The following is a 15,193-nucleotide window of genomic DNA, read 5'->3' as shown; positions in this document are numbered from 1 at the left end:
TGACGACATCCAAGGACTTTGAAACGGCTGAGGTGTCAGAAGCCACTGGCACCACCACAGGTTGGATAATATGGAAAGAAGACACAACCTTTGGAAGAAAATGCTGACGCGTCCGCAGTACAGCTCTATCTTCATGAAAAATCAAATAAGGACTCTTGTGTGACAGAGCCCTTAATTCAGATACTCGTCTGCCTGAGGCCAAGGCCAACAGCATGACCACTTTCCAAGTGAGAAACTTCAACTCCACCTCTTGCAGAGGCTCAAACCAGTCCGATTTAAGGAACTGCAACACCACATTAAGATCCCATGGTGCCACAGGAGGCACCAAGGGAGGTTGGATGCGCAGGACCCCTTTTAGGAATGTCTGGACCTCAGGAAGGGAAGCCAACTGTTTCTGAAAGAAAATGGACAAGGCCGAAATTTGGACCTTGATAGACCCTAATCTCAAGCCAGCATCCACACCCGCCTGTAGAAATAGGAGAAGACGTCCAAATTGAAACTCCACCGCAGGAGACTTCTTGGATTCACACCAAGATACATATTTTCTCCAAATACGATGGTAATGTTTAGACGTTACCCCTTTTCTAGACAGAATAATAGTGGGAATGACTTCATTGGGAATACCCTTACGGGCTAGGATCTGGCGCTCAACAGCCATGCCGTCAAATGTAGCCGCGGTAAGTCTTGATAAACTAATGGCCCCTGCTGAAGCAGGTCCTCGCGAAGAGGAAGAGGCCGAGGATCTTCCAGTAGTAACTCCTGAAGATCTGGATACCAAGCCCTCCTTGGCCAGTCTGGAACAATGAGAATTGCTCGAACCCTTGTTCTTCTGATGATCTTAAGAACTTTTGGTATTAGTGGAAGCGGAGGGAACAGATACACTGACTGAAACACCCACTGGGTCACCAGTGCATCTACTGCTATTGCTTGTGGGTCTCTAGACCTGGAACAATATTTCTGAAGCTTCTTGTTGAGACGTGATGCCATCATATCTACTTGAGGAACGCCACAACGACCTGCTACCTCTGCATAAACTTCTGGGTGGAGGCCCCATTCTCCTGGATGGAGATTGTGTCTGCTGAGGAAGTCTGCTTCCCAGTTGTCCACTCCCAGAATGAATATTGCCGACAGAGCTTTTGCATGTCTTTCTGCCCAGAGGAGAATTTTTGTCACTTCTGCCATTGCCGCTCTGCTTTTTGTTCCGCCCTGACGCCTTATGTAAGCTACTGCCGTTACATTGTCTGACTGGAACTGTATGGGACGACCTTGCAGAAGGTGTGCCGCTTGAAGAAGGCTGTTGTACACAGCTCTCAATTCCAGAATGTTTATGTGAAGGAGTACTTCTTGACTTGACCATCTTCCTTGGAAGCTTTCCCCTTGCGTGACTGCTCCCCAACCTCGGAGGCTTGCATCTGTGGTCACCAGGATCCAAGTCTGAATCCCGAACCTGCGTCCCTCCAGGAGGTGAGAACTTTGAAGCTACCACAAGAGGGAAATTCTGGCTTTTGTTGACAGGATTATCTTCCAGTGCATGTGTAGGAGCGATCCTGACCACTTGTCCGGTGGGTCCCTTTGGAACACCCTGGCGTGGAATCGGCCAAATTGTAGAGCCTTGTAGGCCCCGACCATCCTCCCCAGCAGGCGGGTGCACTGATGAATCGATAGGCGTGCTGGTTTCAAAACTTGTTTGACCATCTTCTGGATCTCCAGAGCCTTTTCCACCGGTAGGAATACTTTCTGTGCTTCCGTGTGTTATGAGCCACGGCTGTGGCTCATTCCTGTTTTGCAGTTTTGTTTTGTATTTCATGTTATACTTCTGTTTATGTTCCCCGTAGGTGTCATGGGGTGCTCGGAGCTCACCCTTAAGGAGGGGATACTGTTATGAACCACAGGTAGTGGTTCATTCCTATTTTATGTTTATAAAGTTGTCTTGCATGCCAGGATTTCCTGTTGCTCTGTTTTAGAATACTCTTGTCTGCTGCCGCTGGTGAGTCTGTGTAATTGCAGCTTGTTCCCTTGTGTTCAGCCTCACCTGGCTGCTAATTGCATCTGGTCAGTTTGGAATCATGCAACAAGGCAGCTGCATGGGATTATTAATTAGGCCTCTCTGTTATATGCTGGCTGTTTGCAATTCACAGATGCTGGTGATATTCCTGGGTTTTCAGTCTGCTTGAGTTCTGAGCTTGGTTCCTGCTAGTTCCTGAGCTTCCTGTGTCGATTCCTGTGTCAGTCCCTGTGTCGATTCCTATGTCTGATCCCGTGTCCTGCCGTGAGGCGTTCCTGTCCTGAGGTCCAGTACCTTTGCCTGTGCAAGTTTCTGGCTTCTTGGTGTCCACCGGTCTGTCGTTTGGGATTCTGCCTGTCCTCCAGTTCTGAGAGTCTGTGTCAGCAGCATTGGGAGTTCCTGTCCGTTTGCCAGTATTCGTACCGGTTCCGTGAGTAGCGGCACGGCCGCGTCCGTTGGCTTAGGCCGCTGTATTCCCTTATTATTTCTGTCACTGGTGTTTTGCAGAAGGTTCTGCTTATGCTGTCACCGCCGGTACACAAAAGTATTGTGTGGTCAGCATTTCCTTTGTTGTTCTTTTCCTTTGGCGGCAAGCCGCACATACTTTGGTTTTAGGTTTGTTAGTAGCCCCTGGCCTTGTTGTTTAGTCAGAGGGCCCCTTGTTATCACCCTGTCTCGGTTCACTCTTTGTCTCTCATTAAGACCTGAGGGGGCATCGAAGTTGGGCAGACGTAATCCGCCCTTCAAACGCGGCTGCCATGGGCTCAAGCAACCATAGTCTCGCAAGAGTGTACTGACAGCACGGGTGAGACAACGGAGATAGGGCGCCTGGGGCTATTCCCTTTCCATTCCCCTTTCCCAGCATTACGTCCTGGTGCTCTGGACTCGCTTCATAACATCTCCCTTGTTCTGAGCACCAGGAACCTAACACCGTGTCCAATATCATTCCCTGAAATGATAACTTCATTGTGGGATCCAATTGTGATTTTGGAAGGTTTATGATCCAACCGTGCTGTTGAAGCACCGTCAGGGAAAGCGCAATGTTCTGTACTAGTTTCTCCCAGGATCTCGCTTTTATGAGGAGATCGTCCAAGTATGGGATTACGTTGACTCCTTTCTTGCGAAGAAGCACCATCATCTCCGCCATCACCTTGGTGAATCTTCTCGGAGCCGTGGAGAGCCCGAAAGGCAATGTTTGGAACTGGTAGTGGCAGTCCTGCACCGCAAACCTCAGGTATGCCTGATGCGGAGGGTAGATGGGAACATGTAAATAAGCATCTTTGATGTCCATTGACACCAGAAATTCCTTTTCCTCCAAAGCTGGAGATCACCGCTCTCAGAGATTCCATCTTGAATTTGAACCTTTTCAAATAGAGGTTCAGAGTCTTTAGGTTTAAAATCTGTCTGACCGAGCCATCCGGTTTCGGCACTACAAACAGGCTTGAATAAAACCCTTTTTCCTGTTGTGACACGGGAACTAAGGAAATTACGTTGTCTTAACATAATTTCTGTATTGCGTTCAGCACCTTTGTTCTGTCCTGAACAGAAGCTGGTAAGGCTGATTTGAAAAATCGGCATGGGGGAAGGTCTTTAAATTCCAATTTGTACCCTTGGGATACTATCTGTAATACCCAAGGATCCAGATCTGAGTGAATCCAGACCTGGCTGAAAAACAGTAGACGTACCCCCACCCGATCGTACTCCCACAGGGGAGCCCCAGCGTCATGCTGAGGTTTTAGCAGAAGTAGCTGTTGACTTCTGCTCCTGCGAGCCTGATGGTGTTGTAGATTTTTTACCTCTTCCTCGCCCTCTTCCTGCGAAGAAGGGGGTACCCTTTGCCTTTTTGGACTTGTTGGGCCGAAAGGATTGCATCGTATGAGAATGATATCCTTTCCTAGGTGGAGCAGCTGCGGAAGGCAGAAATGCTGACTTCCCTGATGTAGTTGTTGAAATCATGGCATCCAGCTCGTCTCCAAAGAGGGCTTCTCCATTGTAAGGGAGCGCCTTAATATTCTTTTTTGATTCCGCATCAGCATTCCATTGGCGGATCCACAGCGCATTGTGGGCTGAGATTGCCATAGCGGAGGATCTTAAACTCAGCAACCCAATATCCTTCATAGCTTCAACTAAGTAACCTGCAGCATCTTTGGTATGGCCGAGAGTTAGGACTATTTCATCCCTGTCAACTGTGTCTATGTTAACAAGCAAGTTGTCAGACGATTTTTCCACAGCGTTACCCACCCACGCACAAGCAATGGTGGGCCTGAGCACCGTTCCGTTAGCCGTATATATGGATTTCAGGGTTGTTTCTAATTTACGGTCAGCTGGATCTTTTAAAGTGGCTGAACCAGGGGCAGGCAAAACTATTTTCTTAGACAGCCGAGAAACTGAGGTGTCTATCATTGGGGGAGTCTCCCATTTGTGCCTGTCTTCCTCAGGGAAAGGGTACGCTACACATATCCTTCTGGGAAGGGTAAATTTCTTCTCAGGGTTAGCCCAGGATTCTTCAAAGAACGCATTCAAATCCTTTGAAGGAGGGAAAGTCACAACCTGCTTTTTATTTAATTTAAAATAATCCTTTTCCTCTGGGACCAGTGTTGTTTCAGGAAACTCCAACACTTCCTTTATAGCAACTATCATACATTGTATGATTTTGGCTAATTTGGGGTCTACTCCTCTCAAATCCCCAGTGTCGACATCAGAGTTGGAATCTGTGTCTGTTCCCCTTGCATTATCTGGGCCAGAGACCTTTTCTGGGAACTGGATGGGACCCGAGTGGATGATATGGAGGGGTCAGTAAACACCACAGACTGCCTCCAATATTTAGTCTGTTGTTCAGACTCAGAGAATTTCTTTGCAAGCATTGATATATTCTTTTGCAACATTCTCACCCACTACGGCTCCTTCTGAGAGGGAAGGGCCACCATATTACCCTCTTGTGCATCTAAAATGAGTTCTTCCTGGGAAGAACCCTCCCCAATGTCTGACATGTTACACACCTGTACACACACACACACACACACACACACACACACACACACACACACACACACATACCCCTATCACACAGGGGAGCTTTTGGGGACAGACCCACACTAAAGTCTGTCAGAGAGACACAGAGGGATTTGCCAGTCCACACACTGCGCCTTATTGTGAATTGTGGAAATATTACCCACTTACAGCGCATATACCAATAATAGGCCCACAGACCGAATTATAATGAACACTCTCTGCCCCTTCTATAACACCCTGTACTTGTATCAGCGTTTTCATGAGGAGAAACAGCGTTCAGGAGCTTCACACTGGAGTTTCTGCAGGAGAAAATGGCACCCAGTGAGTGTTCTGGAAAGTCTGAGGAGAAGCCCCGCCCTTCAGCCTCAGCAATGTAATATTTATACTGGCTGGGGATGGCACATCAGCGGCTATACATGTATGTACCCTTTTTGCCAGTGAGAGTAAGGTTTTAAAACATGCCCTCAGAGCGCGCCCCCCCCCCCCCCCCGCGCGCTCTGCACCCTTGTGCTGAGAGACATGGCGCCCGCCGCTGCACGTGTACCTGTATACCGCCAACGATGACCGGAGGATCCCCTCTCTGCAGGACTCCGGTAATATACTCACCAGCCTTCTGACTTCTGGCTCTGTTAGGGGGTGGCGGCAGTGCTGTGGGAGTGAACGCTGGCCAGGCTTGGGCTGTGTTCAGTACTCTTCAGGAGCTAATGGTGTCCTGTCAGCGGAAGCAGAACCATTAACTAATGGTTCCTACTTCCCCCCCTAAGTCCCACGAAGCAGGGAAGCTGTTGCCAGCAGCTTCCCTGTAAAATAAAAAAACTAAGAAAGTCTTTTTCCAGCAAAGCTCTGTAGAGCTCCACTAGTGTGCATCCAGTCTCCTGGGCACATTTTCTAAACTGAGGTCTGGAGGAGGGGCATAGAGGGAGGAGCCAGTTCACACTGTTGAAAAGTCTTAAAGTGCCGAAGGCTCCTGCGGAACAGTCTATACCCCATGGTACTAAAGTGGACCCCAGCATCCTCTAGGACGTAAGAGAAAGACTGGACCCCAGCATCCTCTGGGACGTAAGAGAAAGACACAGTGTACCGCTGTTCGGTACATTGTGGATGATAAGACCTGTACTGTGCATGTGCAGTATTCCTCGCAAAGTTCCTACAGATATCAGGTGCTTGACAGTCTGACGCTCTTTGGGGGGGGGGGGGGGGGATGGAGCAGCTATGGTGTCCATTTCACAAAAACTGAGACATGCCATCTTAGTTTTGTGGGAGTGTTGAGGCCAAGGTCTTCCGACAGAGATTTCCTGGCCTCAGCCACAGAGCTGTGCAGCGGCCGGTCTATGTAAGCTCAGGGATACTCAGCTGCTACTTGTGTCACAGAGTGTTCCAATACGACACACTTGGACACAGCAGAGTAGGAGGAGTCTACTTATACAATTTTTGGTGCAGCAGTAGGAGGTGCAGGTCCTGCATCCTAAGACGCAGCATCTGGTCATCTACAATACCATTGGCCATCTGTGAAACCCTGAGGTTACTCAGATTGGCCCTCACAACTCTGTAGCCAGGAATTCTGCATCAGAAGACATAAACCCTGGCCTTGACACTCCCAGAAATTGGGGGCATCACACCACCATTTTTGGGAATGCTGTCCAGCTCTGACCATTCCCTGTCCCCAACGGACAGGCTGAAGCTCAGAGAGTACTGTGTGCAATGTAGGACCCATTCTGCACATGCATCACACCATTGGAGATGTACGCAAACCATCAGGATTGCACGCATCTCTGAATTAGGTCCACTTATAGCTATACATGCAAAAGAGAACATTGGGTAATTGACAATCTGCAGAATAAAGATGTTCAAAAAGAAATGGGTGACTCTTTGGGCGCTAAACACTTTATAAATTGGCAGTCAAATTATGAATTTATAAAATAGTAAATTATGCTGTTAAAATGGCCCTTTACCTAAACTAATAGGAATACATAGGTGTAATATCAGTCATATGGGGTTCTTCTTGATCACTGTTTTTCTGGGTCCGTTTTGGTGACAGGGCCAGGGTACCCTTAGGCAACGCTTGTTGTGCCTGTAGAATCCGAAACTTGCTATATTTGCAGAATGAGGTGACCGATGTTCTCAATGCACTGCATACTGAGAGAAATATTTATCTTATATCGACCAGACCAATTTAGCAGTATTAGCTGTTGATAAACATTTAAAAAAAACAACACAATAAAACAGAAAATAATGAAAATAACCGTAAGATACCACACTTATAATTAAATAATTTTTTATGCATCATGGATGTCAAAGCCTCTAAACCTTCATATTCCACCAGTAAGTAGTGATTACATTTTTTTGGAATCAAATGCTACTGTAGATACAAGGGTTTGGAAATTATTTATGTACTTCTATATAAAACTAGAACCCATTATTTTTAACAAGTACTAGAACTGGTATGATTTTCTGTATGGAATACTGATCCATAGTTAAAAGTCATTTTGCATTGGTCTTTGTGTTAACAGGATCAGAATGTGTCACCAAAGGCATATCGCCAACTCCACGCTGCTCTGGCATCTGTATCCACTGCTCTGCTGATTTTCACCAATCTTATATTTCTGGGTGGGGAACAAGTTGGAAAGATATACTGGGACAGACTCATAGTTGAAGGTCAGTGTATTGGAAATTCCATATTTTGAGCAAGTATTTTTGTTTTTAATATTTTTCCTTTTCCTCCTGCTGTGTGTCTCTTTGCAGTAAATTCAATTATCATAGAAGTAAAACAAATATCAGGCTAAGCACTCTTTTATTAGTAACCTGTTTAATGTTTTGATAGCTTGCTAATGATTATAAATTATTAAGATTAACATAAACAACAGCCGTTTAGCTTTCCAACCTATCCACTGGATTTCCCAGGCATTAACGGAAGGACATCATGTTTTAGTAAACATAGTAATTATTGTATTACATAATTACAAGAGTCATCACCTTATAATACATTGGGGGTTTTCATGCTCTCCCGCCCATGATTGTTCAGTAATCTGATGACTATTCAAGGGTTTGGGAATTATTAATCAGTATCACTCATGTCATTTACCACAATAATTTATCAATAAAATGTCACCTGGGCAGCTGGGAGCTGGGCAACAGCAGCTTAGAGAGGTAAGAGGTAACACTGTTGTTCTGGGCCACACTCCCCCTCTTAGGTGGCTGTGCGAATGGAATAACAATTGAATTGCTCCAATCGGGAGCCATCATTTCCCCCAGAAAGGTGAGGAGCGGTTTCGAATTAGAGTGCCAATGTTTGTAATTGGTGAGAGTGGTTTACTATAGTTGCATGAAGTATTTATATGTGGCGTGTTATTCTCTTATCTTGTGCCTTGACAATTGTCCCTATATTGGATCATAACATTGGTTTTCTGCTGATGATGCCTGAGTAAAACACTGTTATTTCTGCAAATCTATATTATGTATCTGAATAAGTTCACACCTTCATTTATATTACACCGGCTGGTGTGCCACTCCAAATTGAACAAAAAGATCACAAAATACAAAAAGAAAAGAAGAGGGGTGCACTCATCAGTCTGGCAAATAAAGTCACTTGGTCCTTGTGAAACTTTGGATTTAGATGTTTTTAGTCTTCTCTTTTAATAAAGTGATGTACAGTAACTCTTCAAAATGTGATGAGTGTATCCCTCTTCATTCACCATGAAGCCCCACTTGATGCTGGCACCTTCCCACTACCTTGTGTGTTTGTATATATATATATATAAAATGTATTTATTTATTTTGTGTGTGTTATATATAATTATTACAGTAATACATGTCTTGTTGTCTTGAGGATATTTATTTCACCTAAGCCTTGTTTTTAACCTCCAAAACCTGTGGCAATAATTTTTCTTGCCTACTGTGTTTTATTATTGAAATTTATAAAATTTTTGATGACTCTTTGAAAGCGTAAAGCTCAACTTCAGATGTGTGGTAAAGCATGACAATTATAGTGGTTTGTGTTAAACAAGGTTTTAAATTTAGTGCGTGACGTACATGACTACAATTATAATATAAAATATTCAAGAGGTTTAAACTACTTATGAATTTTTCCTTCAGCTATATTCACCAAGTTGTTACAGGTTAGAACATTTTATTTAGGCAAACTTGTTAAAGGAAAACAAAGAGCAAAATGAAATAGCTTTATTATTAATTCTTTATGGCTTCTTGTTTTTCATGTGATTAAATCGTGCTAGAAAATATACTTTATCTTATATAATATCCTGTAAGATATCTGTGATGTACATGCTCAGTAGATGTCAGAACTTTCAGTTACTGACATCACTGACACTGGAGGTATCAAAGTCATTAAATACAGTATAATGTAGCTGTTAATTAGTAAAGGTGTTTTTTGGTTACTCATTCAGATTTGCATCCAACCTTTCATTAGCACCAATCTACAGAGGCCGTGGTGGGAAGCAGTTGGTTTCCCGGCTGTCAGGATCCCGATGCCGGAATCCCAATACCCAAGGGAAACCAGGTGGTCAGAATCTCGACCGGGTCCATGCCACCCCCCGAGGGGGAATAAATTAGTGTAGCGGGCGAAGCTCGCCACCGGGCCCGAAGTGTGGCAAGCACAGCAAGCCCATGAGGGGACACGCTGTGCTTGCCGTCGGGATCCCGTCTGTCGGGATTCCGTCGTCGGACTTATCACCGCCGGGATCCAATACTGATTCCACCGTGGTAAGATAAGGAACAATATAACTATAACCAGGAGGCATTTTTCGAAAATCCTTAGTGAAACCTAATGGCCTACATAGCAAGTGACCCAAAAGTGATGACCCATTAACATCCTCAGCCACCTTCCTCACTAACATACCCAACCATTTAACTGTAAACTACTAGTTTGTCATTTTGGGGTATATTTACTAAGCCTTGGATGGAAATAAAGTGGACGGAGATAAAGTACCAATTAGCTCCTAACTGCTATGTCTATCTCCATCCAAGGCTTAGTGAATAGACCCCTTTATCCCACCGCTTGATGCACGCCCACAATACTGTTACCTGCTGTTTGCTGGACACATTCAAACCATATATATTTAAAAAATAAAGTACTTCTTCAGCAGGGATGTAGTTGGCATCTCAACAGACGGGATGACGCTGGTCAAAAGATCGTCACCGTAATCCCGACAGTATGCCAATGTAAGTATGCCGGGGAGGGTTAGGGTCAGGTAGCAGGGTGGTGGGTTAGGGTTAGGCACTAGGTTGAGGGTTACGAGGGGTGTGTGGAGTGTAGGCTGTGAGAGGTTAAGGTTAGGCTGTAGGGGGGGGGGGGAAGACGAAGGAGTAGGGTTAGTTTAATTACTCACACCTGTCGGCATTTTGGCAGCTGGAATGCCGGTGTTGGAATTCTGACCGCCGGCATCCTGACTGCTAGTATCCCGTACCCAGCCCCTTCAGCACAACTAAGGCAGTGTACGAAAACATAACTTGAAAAGAAGAAACAGACTGTAAAGGAAACAGAGAGAAACTAAAAGAGAGATGATGTAAAACAGGTATTATAGGGAAAAGCACTTTGACTATAAGAGACATAAATATAGAAAATGTTGGTAAAAATAATAGCTGCTATACTGGAGACAGAGTCAATTTGCCAACATGTTTTGTTGTGTAGTATAATGCATTTTATAGCTATAACTCATTTATTTCCTGAGGAATTATGTGATTAAAAATCTAGTTATTGCTTATTACAAGTGATGCAGTAAAGTCTAGTCCATAAAGTGCAGGGAAATATGACCAGCAAACTCAAGGATAGCGATTTTAGTAGCCAAATTATATTGGTACATGTACGATTGCCTGGCTTAGGGGTCAGGATATGAAATTCTGAAAAGCATTGTGGTACTTTTTTTTTTTTTAATCTCTCCTATCTATGTTAATATAAATATATTTCTCTATCGTCCTAAGTGGATGCTGGGGTTCCTGAAAGGACCATGGGGAATAGCGGCTCCGCAGGAGACAGGGCACAAAAAAGTAAAGCTTTTACCAGATCAGGTGGTGTGCACTGGCTCCTCCCCCTATGACCCTCCTCCAGACTCCAGTTAGATTTTGTGCCCGAACGAGAAGGGTGCAATCTAGGTGGCTCTCCTAAAGAGCTGCTTAGAGAAAGTTTAGCTTAGGTTTTTTACTTTACAGTGAGTCCTGCTGGCAACAGGATCACTGCAACGAGGGACTTAGGGGAGAAGTAGTGAACTCACCTGCGTGCAGAGTGGATTTGCTGCTTGGCTACTGGACACTAGCTCCAGAGGGACGATCACAGGTACAGCCTGGATGGTCACCGGAGCCGCGCCGCCGGCCCCCTTGCAGACGCTGAAGAGAGAAGAGGTCCAAAATCGGCGGCTGAAGACTCCTGAGTCTTCATAAAGGTAGCGCACAGCACTGCAGCTGTGCGCCATTTTCCTCTCAGCACACTTCACACAACAGTCACTGAGGGTGCAGAGCGCTGGGGGGGGCGCTCTGAGAGGCAAATAAAAACCTTATTAGAGGCAAAAAATACCTCACATATAGCCCACAGAGGCTATATGGAGATATTTAACCCCTGCCTAACTTCAAAAATAGCGGGAGACGAGCCCGCCGTAAAAGGGGCGGGGCCTATCTCCTCAGCACACAGCGCCATTTTCTCTCACAGAAAAGCTGGAGAGAAGGCTCCCAGGCTCTCCCCTGCACTGCACTACAGAAACAGGGTTAAAACAGAGAGGGGGGGCACTGATTTTGGCGATATTGTATATATATAAAAGATGCTATAAGGGAGAAACACTTATATAAGGTTGTCCCTATATAATTATAGCGTTTTTGGTGTGTGCTGGCAGACTCTCCCTCTGTCTCCCCAAAGGGCTAGTGGGTCCTGTCCTCTGTCAGAGCATTCCCGGTGTGTGTGCTGTGTGTCGGCACGTGTGTGTCGACATGTATGAGGACGATGTTGGTGAGGAGGCGGAGAAATTGCCTGTAATGGTGATGTCACTCTCTAGGGAGTCGACACCGGAATGGATGGCTTATTTAGAGAATTACGTGAGAATGTCAACACGCTGCAAGGTCGGTTGACGACATGAGACGGCCGACAATCTATTAGGACCGGTCCAGGCGTCTCAGAAACACCGTCAGGGGTTTTAAAAACGCCCATTTACCTCAGTCGGTCGACACAGACACAGACACGGACACTGAATACAGTGTCGACGGTGAATAAACAAACGTATTTCTCATTAGGGCCACACGTTAAGGGCAATGAAGGAGGTGTTACGTGTTTCTGATACTACAAGTACCACAAGAAAGGGTATTATGTGGGAGTGGAAAAAACTACCTGTAGTTTTTCCTGAATCAGATAAAATAAAATGAAGTGTGTGATGATGCGTAGGGTTACCCCGATAGCAAATATTGGCGTTATACCCTTTCCCGCCAGAAATTAGGGTACGTTGGGAAACACCCCTTAGGGTGATAAGGCGCTCACACGCTTATCAAGTGGCGTTACCGTCTCCAGATACGGCCGCCCTCAAGGAGCCAGCTGATAGGAAGCTGGAAAAATATCCTAAAAAGTATATACACACATACGGTGGTTATACTGCGACCAGCGATCGCCATCAGCCTGGAGATGCAGTGCTGGGTTGGCTTGGTCGGATTCCCTGACTGAAAATATTTTATTCATGTAGAGCATTTAATAGGATGCATTCTATATATATGTATGTGAGATGCACAGAGGGATATTTGCTCTCTGGCATCAAGATAAGTGCGTTGTCCATATCTCCCAGAAGATGTCAGGGACACGACAGTGGTCAGGTGATACAGATCCCATACGGCAGATGGAAGTATTGCTGTATAAAGGGAAGGAGTTATTTGGGGGTCGGTCCATCGGACCTGGGGACCACAGCAACAGCTGGGAAATCCAACCTTTTTTACCCCAAGTTACATCTCAGCTAAAAAAGACACCGTCTTTTCAGCCTCAATCTTTCCTTTCCCATGAGGGCATGCAGGCAAAAGGCCAGTCATATCTGCCCAGACATAGAGGTAAGGGAAGTAGACTGCAGCAGGCAGCCCTTTCCCAGGAAAAGAAGCCCTCCACCGCGTCTGCCAAGTCCTCAGCATGACGCTGGGGCCGTGCAAGCGGACTCAAGGTGGGGGGGTAGTCTCAAGAGTCTCAGGGCGCAGTGGGATCACTCGCAAGTTGACCCCTAGATCGTACGAGTATTATCCCAGGGGTAAAGATTGGAGAGTCGAGACATCTTCTCCTCGCAGGTTCCTGAAGTCTGCTTTACCAACGGCTCCCTCCGACAGGGAGGCAGCATTGGAAACAATTCACAAGCGGTATATCCAGCAGGTGATAATCAAAGTACCCCTCCTACGACAAGGAAAAGGGTATTATTTTTCCACACTATATTGTGGTACTGAAGCCAGACGGCTTGGTGACACATAGTCTAAATCTAAAATGTTTTGAACACTTACATAAAAGGTTCAAATCGAGATAAAGTCACTCAGAGCAGTGATAGCGAACCGGAAAAAAGGGGACTATATGGTGTCCCTGGACATCAAGGATTACCTCCATGTCCAAATTTTGTCCTTCTCATCAAGGGTACCTCTGGTTCGTGGTACAGAACTGTCAATATCAGTTTCAGACGATGCCGTTTGAATTATCCACGGCACCCCGGGCCTTTTTACCAAGGTAATGGCCGAAAAGATGTTTCTTCAAAGAAAAAAGGCATCTAAATTATCCCTTACTTGCACGACCTAAAAAGGGCAAGTTCCAGAGAACAGTTGGAGGTCGGAAGAGCACTATCTAAAGTAGTTCTTCGACGGCACGACTGGATTCTAAATATTCCAAAAATCGCAGCTGTTTTCCGACGATACGTCTGCTGTTCCTAGGGATGATTCTGGACACGGTTCAGAAAAAGGTTTTTCTTCCCGAGGAAAAAGCCAAGGAGTTATCCGACCTGTCAGGAACCTCCTAAAACCAGGAAAGGTGTCTGTACATCAATGCACAAGAGTCCTGGGAAAAATGGTGGCTTTTTACGAAGCAATTCCATTCGGCAGATTCCATGCAAGAATTTTCCAAAGGGATCTGTTGGACAAATGGTCAGGGTCGCATCCTCAGATGCACCTGCGAATAACCCTGTCGCCAAGGACAAGGGTATATCTTCTGTGGTGGTTGCAAAAGGCTCATCTATTGGAGGGCCGCAGATTCGGCATACAGGATTTGATCCTGGTGACCACGGACGCCAGCCTGAGAGGTTGGGGAGCAGTCACACAAGGAAGAAACTTCCAGGGGGTATGGACGAACCTGGAAAAGTCTCTTCACATAAACATTCTGGTACTAAGAGCAATCTAAAATGCTCTAAGCCAGGCGGAACCACTCCTGCAAGGAAAACCGGTGTTGATTCAGTCGGACAACATCACGGCGGTCGCCCATGTAAACAGACAGGGCGGCACAAGAAGCAGGAGTGCAATGGCAGAAGCTGCCAAGATTCTTCGCTGGGCGGAGAATCACGTAATAGCACTGTCAGCAGTGTTCTTCCCGGGCGTGGACAACTGGGAAGCAGACTTCCTCAGCAGACACGATATTCACCCGGGAGAGGGGGGTCTTCATCCAGAAGTCTTCCACATGCTAATAAACTGTTGGGAAAGACCAATGGTAGACATGATGGCGTCTCGCCTCAACAAGAAACTGGACAAGTATTGCGCCAGGTCAAGAGATCCACAGGCAATAGCTGTGGACGCACTGGTAACACCTTGGGTGTACAAATCAGTATATGTGTTTCCTCCTCTGCCTCTCATACCAAAGGTATTGAAGATTATACGGTGAGGAGGAGTAAGAACAATACTAGTGGCTCCGGATTGGCCAAGAAGGACTTGGTACCCGGAACTTCAAGAGTTGGTCACGGACGACCCGTGCCCTCTACTTCTGAGAAGGGACCTGCTACAACAGGGTCCCTGTCTCTTTCAAGACTTACCGCGGCTGAGTTTGACGGCATGGCGGTTGAACGCCAGATCCTAAAAGGGAAAGGCATTCCAGAAGAAGTCATTCCTACCTTGATTAAGGCAAGGAAGGAAGTCACCGCGAAACATTATCACCGCATTTGGCGAAAATATGTCGCGTGGTGCGAGGATCGGAGTGTTCCGACGGAGGAATTTCAACTGGGTCGTTTCCTACATTTCCTACAATCA

The 15,193-nt window shown here is 45.9% G+C and overlaps 1 protein-coding gene across 10 annotated transcripts in view; it reads left to right on the top strand.

The window, feature by feature from the left end:
* The window catches only part of HHAT (hedgehog acyltransferase), a 1,065,929-nt gene that overhangs the window by 788,983 nt on the left and 261,753 nt on the right, over positions 1-15,193 (top strand). For 7 of the 10 annotated variants that reach the window (XM_063918275.1, XM_063918278.1, XM_063918281.1 and 4 more), the window contains 2 exons: positions 7,528-7,672; positions 8,209-8,273. In XM_063918275.1, the coding sequence (XP_063774345.1) occupies positions 7,528-7,672; positions 8,209-8,273 (210 nt within the window). The remainder of the gene's footprint in view (positions 1-7,527; positions 7,673-8,208; positions 8,274-15,193) is intronic. The other 3 variants (XM_063918277.1, XM_063918280.1, XM_063918279.1) reach the window with 1 other exon arrangement.

The sequence above is a fragment of the Pseudophryne corroboree genome, chromosome 4 (genome assembly GCF_028390025.1).
Source record: "Pseudophryne corroboree isolate aPseCor3 chromosome 4, aPseCor3.hap2, whole genome shotgun sequence".
Taxonomy (NCBI): Eukaryota; Metazoa; Chordata; class Amphibia; order Anura; family Myobatrachidae; genus Pseudophryne; species Pseudophryne corroboree.
Note: the sequence above shows the minus strand (reverse complement) of the source record. Positions and strands in the feature narration are given on the sequence as shown.